Source organism: Hypanus sabinus, chromosome 22, assembly GCF_030144855.1.
Source record: "Hypanus sabinus isolate sHypSab1 chromosome 22, sHypSab1.hap1, whole genome shotgun sequence".
In the NCBI taxonomy this organism is placed as follows: Eukaryota; Metazoa; Chordata; class Chondrichthyes; order Myliobatiformes; family Dasyatidae; genus Hypanus; species Hypanus sabinus.
The window spans coordinates 15,847,182-15,860,018 of record NC_082727.1 but is presented as its reverse complement, the minus strand read 5'-3'; the positions used below and the strand labels follow the sequence as shown (position 1 = coordinate 15,860,018).

The 12,837-nt window shown below is 49.3% G+C and overlaps 1 protein-coding gene and 1 non-coding gene across 4 annotated transcripts in view; both read right to left on the bottom strand.

The window, feature by feature from the left end:
• The window catches only part of LOC132379362 (slit homolog 1 protein-like), a 308,706-nt gene that overhangs the window by 103,685 nt on the left and 192,184 nt on the right, over nucleotides 1–12,837 (bottom strand). For 2 of the 3 annotated variants that reach the window (XM_059947126.1, XM_059947124.1), the window contains exons 20-24: nucleotides 9,849–10,015; nucleotides 8,277–8,409; nucleotides 6,558–6,626; nucleotides 4,283–4,354; nucleotides 1,120–1,191 (exon numbers count right to left, since the gene is read on the bottom strand). In XM_059947126.1, the coding sequence (XP_059803109.1) occupies nucleotides 1,120–1,191; nucleotides 4,283–4,354; nucleotides 6,558–6,626; nucleotides 8,277–8,409; nucleotides 9,849–10,015 (513 nt within the window). The remainder of the gene's footprint in view (nucleotides 1–1,119; nucleotides 1,192–4,282; nucleotides 4,355–6,557; nucleotides 6,627–8,276; nucleotides 8,410–9,848; nucleotides 10,016–12,837) is intronic. The other variant, XM_059947125.1, reaches the window with a different exon arrangement.
• On the bottom strand, nucleotides 53–212 carry LOC132379847 (U1 spliceosomal RNA). The gene has a single exon (XR_009507543.1). It is a non-coding gene; the product is annotated as a U1 spliceosomal RNA (small nuclear RNA).

The following is a 12,837-nucleotide window of genomic DNA, read 5'->3' as shown; positions in this document are numbered from 1 at the left end:
TTTGACCTCCCCAAGTGTAATAGCATCGTGCTAACCGTTACGCTACCATGGCGCCCGGAAAGCACAAACACAGTCCCCAACTAACACAAATTTTGAAGTTGAGTGCCCCACATTTGGGGACGTCACATGCGTCTGCACAACCAAACTGCAATAGGATAGACTCGCGATGGGAGAACCACTTTTCTGATCAAGGTCTCCCGCCAGGTAAATATGTTCTATGTTTAAGTATAAACACACACACACACACACCTTACACCTTCTCCAGCAGAGAGATGAGGAGACACTGCAAACTGCTTGTGCAATTATCTTCAACAGCAATCAAACTACTGCAACAACTCGGGGGAAGGGGAGGCCAAACAGCACATGTAGGGGGTGGGGGTTGGGGGTGTGTGGGGGGGGACGCTGACACCTGAAACAACGACAATTCCTTTCCCTCCACAGGTGCTAAAGAGATCAGAGATTAGCTTTATTTGTCACATGTATATTGAAACTTCAAAACATACACTGAAATGAGTCATTTGCATCAACGGCCAACGCAGTTGCTGAATGTGCTGGGGTAGCCCATGAATTTTGGCTGCCTCTGGCGTCAACCCAACATGCCCACAATTTACTAGCCCTAACCTGTACATCTTTGGAATGCCAGTGGAAAAAACCCACGGGGTCACGGGAAGAACGTACAAACTCCTTACGGGCAGCAGCAGGAATCAAACCCCAATCGGTGATCGTAGGTACTGTAAAGTGCTGCACAACTGCCATGCTGCCTATAACAAGCTGCTTTGGCCTGCTGAGTTCCTCCGGCAGTTTGAGAGGGAGAGATGGGGATAGCTTTAGAGACCTTCCTCTGGTAAATCAACTCAACCCAGACGCGAGGATGTACCAGGGGCCAGTAATCTGGAGTAGCCCATTATCCTCTCTTGATCTATCTGGGAGAGGGCTGGACTGAAGCCCCCAACATAACTGGACTTGGTCAACCAAACCTCCTCTGGACCTTCGCCATAAAGCTTGGTGACCAGAGCTGGGTACTGTGCTCCAGCCAAGGGCTGACTGCGGCTAGTGTCAGTTTGTGCGTGTGTGAGAGTGATGGTGTGTGAGATCGTGCCTGTGCTAACCGGGACTTACAGGAGCCGGAGAGAGTGGAGGCCTTGGAAAGCTGCGACAGGAATGCACCGTAAGGAATTGTAGCTGAGAATCCTGGGAAAAGAGAAGGTTCAGGGAAAAAAATGAATGAGAGTTAGGAAACCGGAAAACATTCATTGTCGCTTTGAAAGTTCTCATGGGGGCATGCAGCATGGAAACAGGCCTTTCGGCCCTTCGAGTTCATGCTGGACATCAACCACCCGTTTACACTAATCCCACATTAATCCCATTTTATCCTCCCCACACTCTCATCAATTCCCGCTCGGATTCTACTCACCAACGCACTGTGGGAAAGTTACAATTAACCCACCAACCCGCACGGCTTCGGGATGTGGGTGGAAACCAGAGTCACCTGGGGGAAACACGAGCTGTCACAGCGTGCAAACTCCGCATGCAGAGAGCACCGGAGGTCGGGATTGAACCCTCATCGTTGGAACTCTCGGCTAGCTGTGTTACGTTGCCGCCGATAGAGTAGGCTTTTTGCCTCGTTGCTAAATTTCCTGTTCTGCTGCTGCCACCCTCCTCAACCTGAGGCTGTGAAGGAACTAGTTGTATTCTTGGGTTGTGCCCCACCTCAGTAACGTGAGAGACCACAGTTGCTGGGATCAGCATCGACAATCTGCTGGAGGAGCTCGGCGGTGTGAGGGTGCCCGACCCATCAAGTTCCTCCAGCAGATTGCTTGCTGCCGCATCTCAGAGACCCACGCCCCCAGCCCAGGCTGTACTGAAGGAGCAAATTGTAAACACGAGCAAGTCTGCAGGTGCTCGGAATCCAGAGCAACACACACAAAGTCCTGGGGGAGCTCGGCAGGTCAGGCAGCATCTACGGAAATGAATAACAGTCGACGTTTAAGCCGAGATCCTTTAGGGCTGAGAAGGAAAGGGGAAGATGACAGAATAAGAAAGTTGGGGGAGGACACAGAGGCTAGGTAGAAGGGGATAGGAGAAGCCAGGTAGGTGGGGAAGGTCAAGGGCTGGAGAAGAAGGAAGCTGATAGGAGAGGAGGGTGGACCTTAGGAGAAAGGGAAGGAGGTCGGGTCCTAGGATAAAGTCATAGGCAGGTGAGATGAGGAAAAAGATCAGAATAGGGAATAGGGGAAGAGGGAAGGGGTGGAGGGGTAATTTTTCTACTGGAATGAGAAATCGATATTCGTGCCATCTGGTTCTGTAAGATGCTACTCCTCAACTCTGAAGGTTGACTTGTCAGAACTTAAAAGGGAATCGGAATTAAAATGTATGGCTACTGGGAAGTTGGAGTGGAGGTGCTTGACGAACTTACCACGGGTCTCACCAATGCAGAGGAGGCTGCACTGGGAGCACCGGATGATGCACCATCAATAACTCACTCTGAGCAGTCAGCAGGGGGCGTGTCCAGACAGGTATATGTAGTTCACCAATGCGGACTGACTCGGTGACCCCAGTGGATTTGCAGATGAGTTGTTGCCTCACTGTCCAGGTGTTTGGGCCCTGAACGGAGAGGAGGTGTGGCACTTGGGCTGCTTCCAGAGACTAGTGTTGGGAGGGAGATTAGTGGGAAGGGCTGCGTGGACAAGGGAATCGTGGAGGGAGCAAGTCCTGCAGAAAGCAGTGGGGGGGGGGAGGAGGCAGGAGTCAGAGTGAGGTGAAGATAGGTTTAGTGGTGAGACCCCCTTAGAAATGGCAGAAGTTACGGAGGATGATGTGGTGACTCATGGGGTGGTCGGTAAGGACAAGGGGAACTTTATCACTGTCAAGTTGGTGGGAAGATGAGTGAGTATGAATGTTTGGGAAATGGAGGAGATGTGGGTGATGGCAGCATCAGTAGTGGAGGAAGAAATACTGAAGGATAGCTCTCCTGTCAACGTTCTGCCTTTAAATCAGTTCCTTGAGCAACACACACACACACACACACACACACACACACACACACACACACACACACACACACATTCACACTCACACACACACTCACACATTCACACACACACACACTCACATATTCACACACACACACACACGCACGCACACTCACACTCACACACACGCATTCACACTCACATACACACAGCTGAAGGAACTCAGCAGGTCAGGCAGCATCTATGGAAGGGAATAAATAGTTTTGGCCAAGACCCTTCATCAGGACTGGGCAAATCAGGGAACAGAAGCCAGATTAGGAAGGAGTGGGGGATACCATCAGCAGGTGATAGGTGAGACGAGGTGAGGGGGAAGGGGGGTGTGTAGGGGAATGGGATTGAAAGGAGGTAATAGGTGGAAAAGGTAAAAAGGCTGAAGAAGAAGGAGACTGATAGGAGAGGAGAGGCATCACCTGGGAGATGAGGGGCAGGTGAGAAGAGAAGGGGTGAGAGGGGAGCCAGAGTCTGAGTGAAGAATGTCCTTCACATGTTCTGCGTGTGTGTGTGTGTGTGTGTGTGTGTGTGTGTGTGTGTGTGTGTGTGTGTGTGAGTGTGTGTGTGTGTGTGTGTGTGTGTGTGTGTGTGTGTGTGTGTGTGAGTGTGTGTGTGTGTGAGTGTGTGTGTGTGTGAGTATGTGTGTGTGTGTGTGTGTGTGGTTGTGTGTTTGCTTATACACTGTGACCCTTTTGGACCATAGATTCAGGTAGTATGCCTGTTTCTTAGATAATGCAAGTACTTCATTCAGGCTTGTATCAAAAGCTTAGAGTCTCAACATACAAAAAATGTGCTATTCTGTAAATGACCCCCACCTCCACTGGACAAGTATCTGCTGGGGTTTAATAAACTGAGCCTGTTCCAGCTCTAAACAAGCCCCCACCTCCACTGGACAAATCTCTGCTGGGGTTTAATACACTGAGCCTGTTCCAGCTCTAAACAAGCCCCCACCTCCGCTGGACAAATATCTGCTGGGGTTTAATACACTGAGCCTGTTCCAGTTCTAAACAAGCCCCCACTTCCACTGGACAAATATCTGCTGGGGTTTAATACACTAAGCCTGTTCCAGTTCTAAACAAGCCCCCACCTCCAATGGACAAATATCTGCTGGGGTTTAATACACTGAGCCTGTTCCAGTTCTAAACAAGCCCCCACCTCCACTGGACAAATCTCTGCTGGGGTTTAATACACTGAGCCTGTTCCAGCTCTCTGGGTGCTGTGGCACAGTCAGGGGTTGGGAAGGACTATGGGCTACTTACAGTGTGGTCAGTTGGCTCATGTTGATGAAGGACGTATTGGTCAAGGAGCTGATGCGATTGTTGCTCATGTCTCTGGTGATGGAAGAACAAGACGATCAGGATCAGTATTTGCTGAGGGAATCTATGAGAGAGTGAAAGATGGCAGGGACGGATCTCTCCCTCCCAAACGCACCCCCCGACCGCAGTGATTCAGCTGCCGACTTAAAGATCCCTTGAAGATGAACCTACTCAGAAATCTGATGGCAGAGGGGAAGAGGTTGTTGATAAAACAGCAAGCGTGTGTCCTCAGGCCCCTGTACCTCCTCCCTGATGACAGAAATGAAAAGAGGGCGGGGGGGGGGGGGGTTCCTTCGTGATGGATGCCACCTTTCTGAAGCATCACATTTTGAAGATGGTGGGGAGGCTGGTCCATGATGAAGCTGGCTGAGTTTACAATTTTCTGCAGCTTTTGCCGATCCTGTGTCCTATTACTACCATCAGAGAGGAGGTACAGGAGCCTGAAGACACAAGCTCAATGTTGTAGGAACAGCTTCCCACCCTCCACCATCAAATTTATGAACAGACAATGAACCAAACCATGAACGTTGCCTCACTATTTTTCTTGTCTTTTGCTTAAGTTAATTTAATTTTTAATTATATATTTCTTATTGAAATGTATGCATTTTTATGTACTGCACTGTACTGCTACCACAAAACAATTAATTTCATGACATACGTCAGTGATAATAAACCTGATTCTGAAATAACGATTATCTTTGTGTCAGAGTCCCACACAAAAACCTACGTGGGCACTTCAGTTACAATACTAAGGGAGTGAAAGGCCTAGATGGAGTGGATGTATAGAGGATGCCTCCTATATTGAGGGAGTCCAGCGCAAGAGGGCAAAGCCTCATAATAGAAGGACGTCCCTTGAGAGGGAATGAGAGGGAATTTGTTTCACCGGAGCATGGCCTATCTGTGGACTTCAATGCCAAAGACAGCTGCGGAGGCCTAATCTTTGGGTATATTTAAAGCAGAGGTTGATGGGTTCAGGATTAGTTAGGGCATCAAAAGTTACAGAGAGAAGGTAGGAGAAAGAGTTTGAGAAGGAAAATAAATCAGTCGCGATTAAATGATAGAGCAGACGCGATGGACCGAATGGTTTGTGTCTGCACTGTTGGAGTGCCAGCCTTTAGGATGGAACATTGCTCGAGGTCCCAAGCAGTCTTGCAGGTGTATGGGTAGATCCTAGTATCAGATGTGTAGGGAGTACTCCCAGTGCTCTGAGCTTATCTTTACCACCTAGAATCAAACTGCGGCTTATCAAAATTTGTTTTCACACCCCAGCCACTGTACTTTCTGTTTGAGGAGTTCCTCTTGCCAAGAATCACCTTGTCTCTTCATCTTATCCTGTAATCACCTCAGGTTCAAATACTCCTCACCTAGTGTCGCTTTCCTCCAAGAGGACCACAGCCTTGGGCTTGGAGGCTTGCGTGCCTCAGTGACCCAGAGAGTTATGTTGACTGGGGTCAGGGCTTGGTAGGGACACCTGTGTCAAACAGGTCAATGGGTAGAGGCCAGACTAACAGTCATATCCCGGTCCTCCAGGATTTGAGGTTCAAGTCGAGGCTAACAACCCCGACTGGTAAGATAAAATTGTTATGGAGACAGCAACGAAGAATTATTTTACATCTGAGTGTGACGGTCTATCTGAGTCTCCACCTGGAAATTGCATGAGTGACAGGAGCAAAAACTAAGGGGAAGCTTCTGACATGATGAAGGAAGCCCTGAGCACTGCCGGAGATGGGGGACCTTCATTGCCTCCCTAAAAGCGAGCAGTGTAATGGGCAGTAAGTAAGTAGTGTCACTTTGTGTACGTATAATCAGCTATGTATACTCTCTTGGGTACACCGCTTTATTAGGTACACCTGTTTGTTATCTGCGCCGAGAGGCAAACCTTCACCACTTGGACTCTGAAAAAGTATCCTCCCTCTCCCACCACCCTCAAGAGCACCCAACGTGCCCTCTCCCTGTAAGGAACAGGAATCTTTGTGTTCATCGGGGTGCTCTCTGAATAGAGAGGCCGTCCCAACTCATCTCATTTCCCAGCCCTGTGTCTGAAACCACACAAAGCTGGGCTCTCTGTTCCCTCTGGAACTCCCGAGGGTTTAGAATTTTCCCAGGGCCCCTGAATGTAAAATGAGTCAATAGGAGTCATTTTGATTCTTTCCAGCCCCTGGAAGGTACACCAAAAGTCTCCGTCCCACCCTGGCCCTGGTCCCACCAAGATACCTACACGAGTTGCAGATGCTTAAAGGTGTAGAGTATGCTGGGGACTGCAGTAAACTGGTTACCATCCAGATACCTAGAAGGTAAAGTGAAAAATTCAGATTCAGATTCTTTATTTAACACACATACACGAAACACACAGTGAAATGTGTTGTTTGCGTGAACAACTGGTGCAACCTAATGATGTGATGGGGGCAGCCCACAAGTATCGCCATGCATTCTGCTGCCCGTAATGTTTAGAACAGATGCAACAACGGCAAATTAGCAACAAAACATGCCACGCACACACACACACAAACCTTCCCCCCCCCAGTGTGGTCGGCCTCTGGGTCTCTGACCTCCAGTCCCTGGCCCAGATTCAAATGATGGAGCGTGGATAGAATTTCATGACAAGCCCTTTACTTAATTACAGAGCGACCTCACGTTTACCAGTCATCGCAAGTGCACACTGTGCAGCTGGTGTTGAATGTTAACAGCCTTGCTCCAATACTGCCTCGCCTTCTCTCACTGGTCACTGGTTTATTCAATTTATTTCTGGTTAACCGCACCAGGAAAGAAGGTTTGTCCTTCAGCATTCGAACTCAGAGGAGAGTACTCTCCCTCTGTCAACCCAGTCCCTTAGAGACCCCAACATGCACAACGTCATGGTAACGGGGCAAGTCTGCATTCACCCAAAACTTTGCTATGTGGATTCTCAGTTTCCCTGGAATCACTGACCCTATATTATCATCATTTGATCTGGTACTCCTTGGGGACTAACTCATCCCATCACCCTCCAACAGCAATGCACCTTTACCTTTCTTAAGATACCCTCTAGCCCGACATCTCTCCCTTGCTCTGTAACAGTGTTCGGGCCCTTTGCCATTCCCTCTCAGAGATCTCCTTCATTCCCTGCACATTTCCTAGATCTGTAACCCCTCCAGTCCTTCACCCCTCCTCGTCACTGTCACCTCAGATGGCCCCTAAACCCCTCCTTATCTCAATAATCCCCTCCAGCTCTCCACCACTTCCCATCTCTTTTGACCCTACCCAGCCCTTACACCACTCCCTATCTCTGTAACCCCCTCCAGCCTTAAATCCCTAATGAGACAACTTATAGCCAGGGAAGTGATGACCCCCTCCTGTTAGACTGTTTGAGGTAACCTTTTTTTAAAATCTTTTCTTACTTCCCTTCGAATATTTGTATATCTGAGTACTTGTAATGTGACTGTGACACTGCAATTTCCTTTGGGATCAGTGAAGTATCTAACTCTTTAACTCCTTCTGGCCCTAGACCTTGCCTTATCTCAGTAATTCCCTCCTGCTCTCCTACCCTTCATATCTCTTCCAATCCCTACACCCTCCCCACCTCTACAACTCCTTCTGGCCCCTACACCCCTCCCTGACCCCCCACTACAGACCCTACATCCCGCCGTCCAACCGTAAAACTGTCCAACCCCTATGTCACTCCTGAAATTAGTTATTCTATAACTTTGCAAGAGTGTGGGAATCCCCTGGAGTACCAATAAATGAGGTCTAGCACGCTGATCCCACGACGGAGACGGGGGTTTGGCTAAATCCCTGCACAGAGCTCTCAGCCTTTCCATCTGCTCTGCTCCGCTCAGCTGTTACTCTGGCCTGCCGCTGGGGGGCTGGTGAATGTGCGGCTCTGATTACTGGTTACCGGGATCCTGGGTACGAGAGGCGTTGGGACTGCCGCCACCCTGCCCGACGCCCCCCAACTCACAGCTCAGTCACGTTCCTCGGGATGCCGCCGGGCAGGGATTTCAGGTGCTTGTTGCTGCAGCGGACGACGGACTCCAGGCAGGTACACTCAGCGGGGCACTGAGGGCAAGGCACGCAACCACTCTCCTCCAAACCTGCGGCAGAGACCAGGGTCAGGATTATCATCACCGACAAATCTCGTGAAACTCGTTGTACAGTTGAAGATATAAAACAAATCGCTATTTGTCGATCACAAACCGGTGTAGAGGGAGATTCACAAAAACAAGTTGAAACAGAAGAATAAATAAATAATGGAGAAAGGGAACAAATTAATGATTTAGTGTTAATGGTCCAATCTGAAATCTGATGGCAGAGGGGAAGAAACCGTTCCGAGATCATTGAGTGTGGATTTCCGGCTCCTGTACTTCCTCCATGATGCTGGTAATGAGAAGACGGCATGTCCTGGATAGTGAGGGTCCTTAATAATAGATGCTGCCTTCTTGGGGCAGTGTCTGTTGAAGACTTCCTGAATGGTGGGGGGCTAGTGCCCATGATGGAGCTGGCCGAGTTTTCAAGCCTATGAAGTTTTTTCCCGACTCTGTGTCGTACCAGGCGGTGATGCAATCAGACAAGAAAGATCATGTCGCCAGCATCCACTCTTCCACCCCACTGTCCCTGTCCTGGGAGTGTGTGATGGGACGGTGTAGAGAGAGCTTCACTCTGTATCTAACCCATACTGTCCCTGTCCTGGGAGTGTGTGATGGGACAGTGTAGAGGGAGCTTCACTCTGTATCTAACCCGTGCTGTCTCTGTCCTGGGAGTGTGTGATGGGACAGTGTAGAGGGAGATTCACTCTGTATCTAACCCGTGCTGTCCCTGTCCCGGGAGTGTGTGATGGGACAGTGTAGAGGGAGATTCACTCTGTATCTAACCCGTGCTGTCCCTGTCCTGGGAGTGTGTGATGGGACAGTGTAGAGGGAGATTCACTCTGTATCTAACCCGTGCTGTCCCTGTCCTGGGAGTGTGTGATGGGACAGTGTAGAGGGAGCTTCACTCTGTATCTAACCCGTGCTGTCCCTGTCCTGGGAGTGTGTGATGGGACAGTGCAGAGGGAGCTTCACTCTGTATCTAACCCGTGCTGTCCCTGTCCTGGGAGTGTGTGATGGGACGGTGTAGAGGGAGCTTCACTCTGTATCTAACCCATGCTGTCCCTGTCCTGGGAGTGTGTGATGTAGAATGAATTTTTCTTTTGCTTCTGAATATCTTAACTGAAAAACTGTTAAATGAGAATGAAGCCTCTATGGTTGAGATGTTTGAGGAGCCCTGCTGTGTCTGCTGGTACAGGAAAAGCTTCCGCGAATCACAAAGCCCCAGTGGTGGCGTACCGTGCTCCCTCTGCACAGGGTGCATGTGACAGTGCCTCGTAGTTCTGTTCCACAACTGCAACACCCTTCACGTCACTGAACACAAAAGAGCAGGAAACAGTTCATGGATTCAAAGAGCAGCCAGGTGTCTCTGAAGACGCTAGGGAAAGCAGATAAGGAATCTGGAGCGTATCCGGAATGTAGAATGTGTGTGTGTGTGTCCAAGTTACCTTCATCACAGCGGAAGTCCTGGTAAGCTACATCTTGCAGCGGGATCTCCCTCAGGAAGTCGGGCTTGTGGCAGCGAGGGTTTCCACTCACGATCTTCCTCTTCCTCAGCCACTCTCCCAGCCAGGCCAGTTGGCAGTTACAGTTGAAGGAATTGGCAAGAAGGTTTCTGGAATCAGTGGAGCGGGTTATCACTCAGTGCACAACATCTGGGTACAGTTCAGTCCCCGTCAAAGGCCGTGTGTGTTCAGTTGTGTCATCCGTGTGTGTATGTATGTCTACTTTAATTCAGTGCTCCTTTTGGGTAGTAGACCCAGGTAGTGTACCTGCTTCTCAGAGAATGCAACAATTTCACAGACCTTCAGGCTTACACCGGAAGATTTGAAGTTCAACATACAAGTATACTGTTGAGTAAATAAAACTCAACCTCTTTGGGATATCTACTTGCGGAAACTTTGTGTGCGACCCGGTGGCGTCACACTTCACAGCCCCAGCGACAAGGGTTCAGTTCCCACTGCTGCCTGGAGGGAGCTCGTACATTCCCCCTGTGACTTCCTCAGTTTCATCCCACAATCCGAAGATGTAAGGGTCAGGGTCAGTAAGTTGTGGGTATGCCAGAAGCACGGGGCCACTTCTGGGCTGCGCCTCAGCACATCCTCTGTCTTGGTCAAATGGTGCCCTTCACTCTATGTTTCAATGTACATGTGACGAATAAAACTAACCTCATCTAGTCTTTATTTATCTGACATATTGCGTGCTTTTGCTTGTAGATAATGAGGTGCGAGTGTGTCTGCAGCTCTGTGTTTGAGAGTGTGAGTGTAAGTTTATGCAATATGGCTGAAACGGGCATTTAAGAGATTATCAGATAGACGATAGAAAAACGGTGGCCTAACCTTTTCTTGCATCTTCAGAAACAGCTCAATTTCCACCTTTAATATCTTTATTTTTCCCTTTCAGGGTTTGTTTTAAAGACCCTGACCTGACCTGGAGTGACACGCAGGCCTTGATTCTTTGCGGGAATGGGACCCGTTCTCGGAGTTCCAACGCTGGACATTATTCGACATGCCAAGGGTTTGCTCTGAGAGTCTCCACTGTGTTCGGGAGCCTCAGATCTCAGGGCTTTGGAAATGGGCGGATTGAGGGGTCGGTGTTGCAGCGGGAGACTCGTGTGTCGTCAGGGAGGCCGGAAAATCTTCCGCTGCGGGCTCGAAGCTCCGAGGTCTTTGTGATCTTCAGACACAGAGCTCGAGAAAAGTGACGAAATGGACTCTTAACATCGTAAACTAGTGGGTTGTTATTTCTCCCGCTCGCTGTGAAAATGGGGGACACCTCCCTCTCCCGTGCCAAGGAAAGAGTACCTGTGGGTTGTCGAATTCCGGCTGAAATGCAAAACTTTCGGGACAACTTCGGTCTGTGTCTTTGCTATTGCTTAGCACACACTTGGGCTCGGTGACGGTACCGATGCGCTTTTTTTGCCGGTGGGGAGAGGGGGGATCATTGCTCGCTGCCGCTTACACGCGGTGGTGGTGGGGGGGGGGGGCTTTGGGGTTCTCACATTTAACTATCGTTCATTCTTTGGGGGCACTTCTCTGTTTTCATGGATGTTTGCGAAGGATGTTTATTGTATACATTTCTCTGCCATTAAATTTGACCTTTGTGGGAATAAGCACCTGTACTGTGCTATGCTCTGTGAGGAAATAATTCAGAAGATGTGTAAAGCTCAGGTGGTCGATGGCTGGACTGAGCTGTGCTCCATTCTGGGCAGTTTACTTGCAAATGTTTCATCTCCATGCGAGGAGACACGGTCGGTCGTGGCATGTCCTCCGAACGCTTGAACCTCATACACTTATCAAGCAGCTGACTGATCGTCATCTTGGAAACTCAGCTGCGATGTTGGGAGGAAATCTTCTCGTGGCAGTGAACTCCGAGCGCCGTGGCCTGGAATTCTGCCCACGTCAGCTCCTAAACAGGATCTACCAGGGTCTACGCGTTTGCTCACAGAATTGTCCGCGCAAAGCCACGCTTCTGAGAATTCTCTTGCGTGTTCGCTTGCGCTCTGACTTTCACAGATGGTCCTCTCACTCTTCATGGGTCGAGATGAGGGAGAGTTGGTTATACCGCTTTACAGCCAGTTGGGATTTATGTATCCTTGTGAATACTTCGGCTGACTTAATATTTGCTGTAGTCTGTAAACATATAGACCTCGACCCTATTTATGAACCAATGCCGGCAAAATTTCAGACCACAATGCGCAAAGTCTGCCACACAACCAATCAGCGATGGGATTTCCTCCCCACGTCACAAATGAGTGTCTGAAATCACAAACTAGAGTTGCCTGAGTTTCTGAAATGATTACCAATCAGCTGATTCATAAGTATATAAAGGCCAAACATTCACCACAATCAACAGCTTATTGATGATAATAATATCCTTGCATAGTGACTGAACCATTTGCAAGTTAATTGCCAAGTATTCTGGGGTAAGTGTGTATCTATGGTTCGTGTGCATGCATGTGTGTGGGTGGTGTGGGTAGGCAGTATGGCCTGCGAGCTTTTTGTTTGCGTTTAGATGAGTGTGTGTGGGTCTGTGTTTGTGCTTGAATATATGTGGTTTGCCAATGGAGTACCAGTGTCCCATCCACCCTATCTGCCTTCACTGCTGGTGATGAAAAGCTGTCAATAGTGCCGTCTTTCAAATATCTGGGGAGCATTCTCTCTGAGGATAGCGGCATTGACAACGACATCCAGAGCCGCATTAAACAGGCATCAGCTGCCTTTGGGAGACTTTGGTGTAGACTCTTTCAGAACAGGAGCCTTCATTCCCCCCCCCCCCCAAAGGTCACTGTATACCAAGCGGTCTGTATCACCACCCTCCTTTATAGCTGTGAAGCTTGGGTAACCTACAGCCGTCACATCAAGTCCTTGGAGCGCTTCCACATAAGCTGCCTTCAGCGCATCCTGGGAATTACCTGCTGTGAGCGGGTGCCTCACA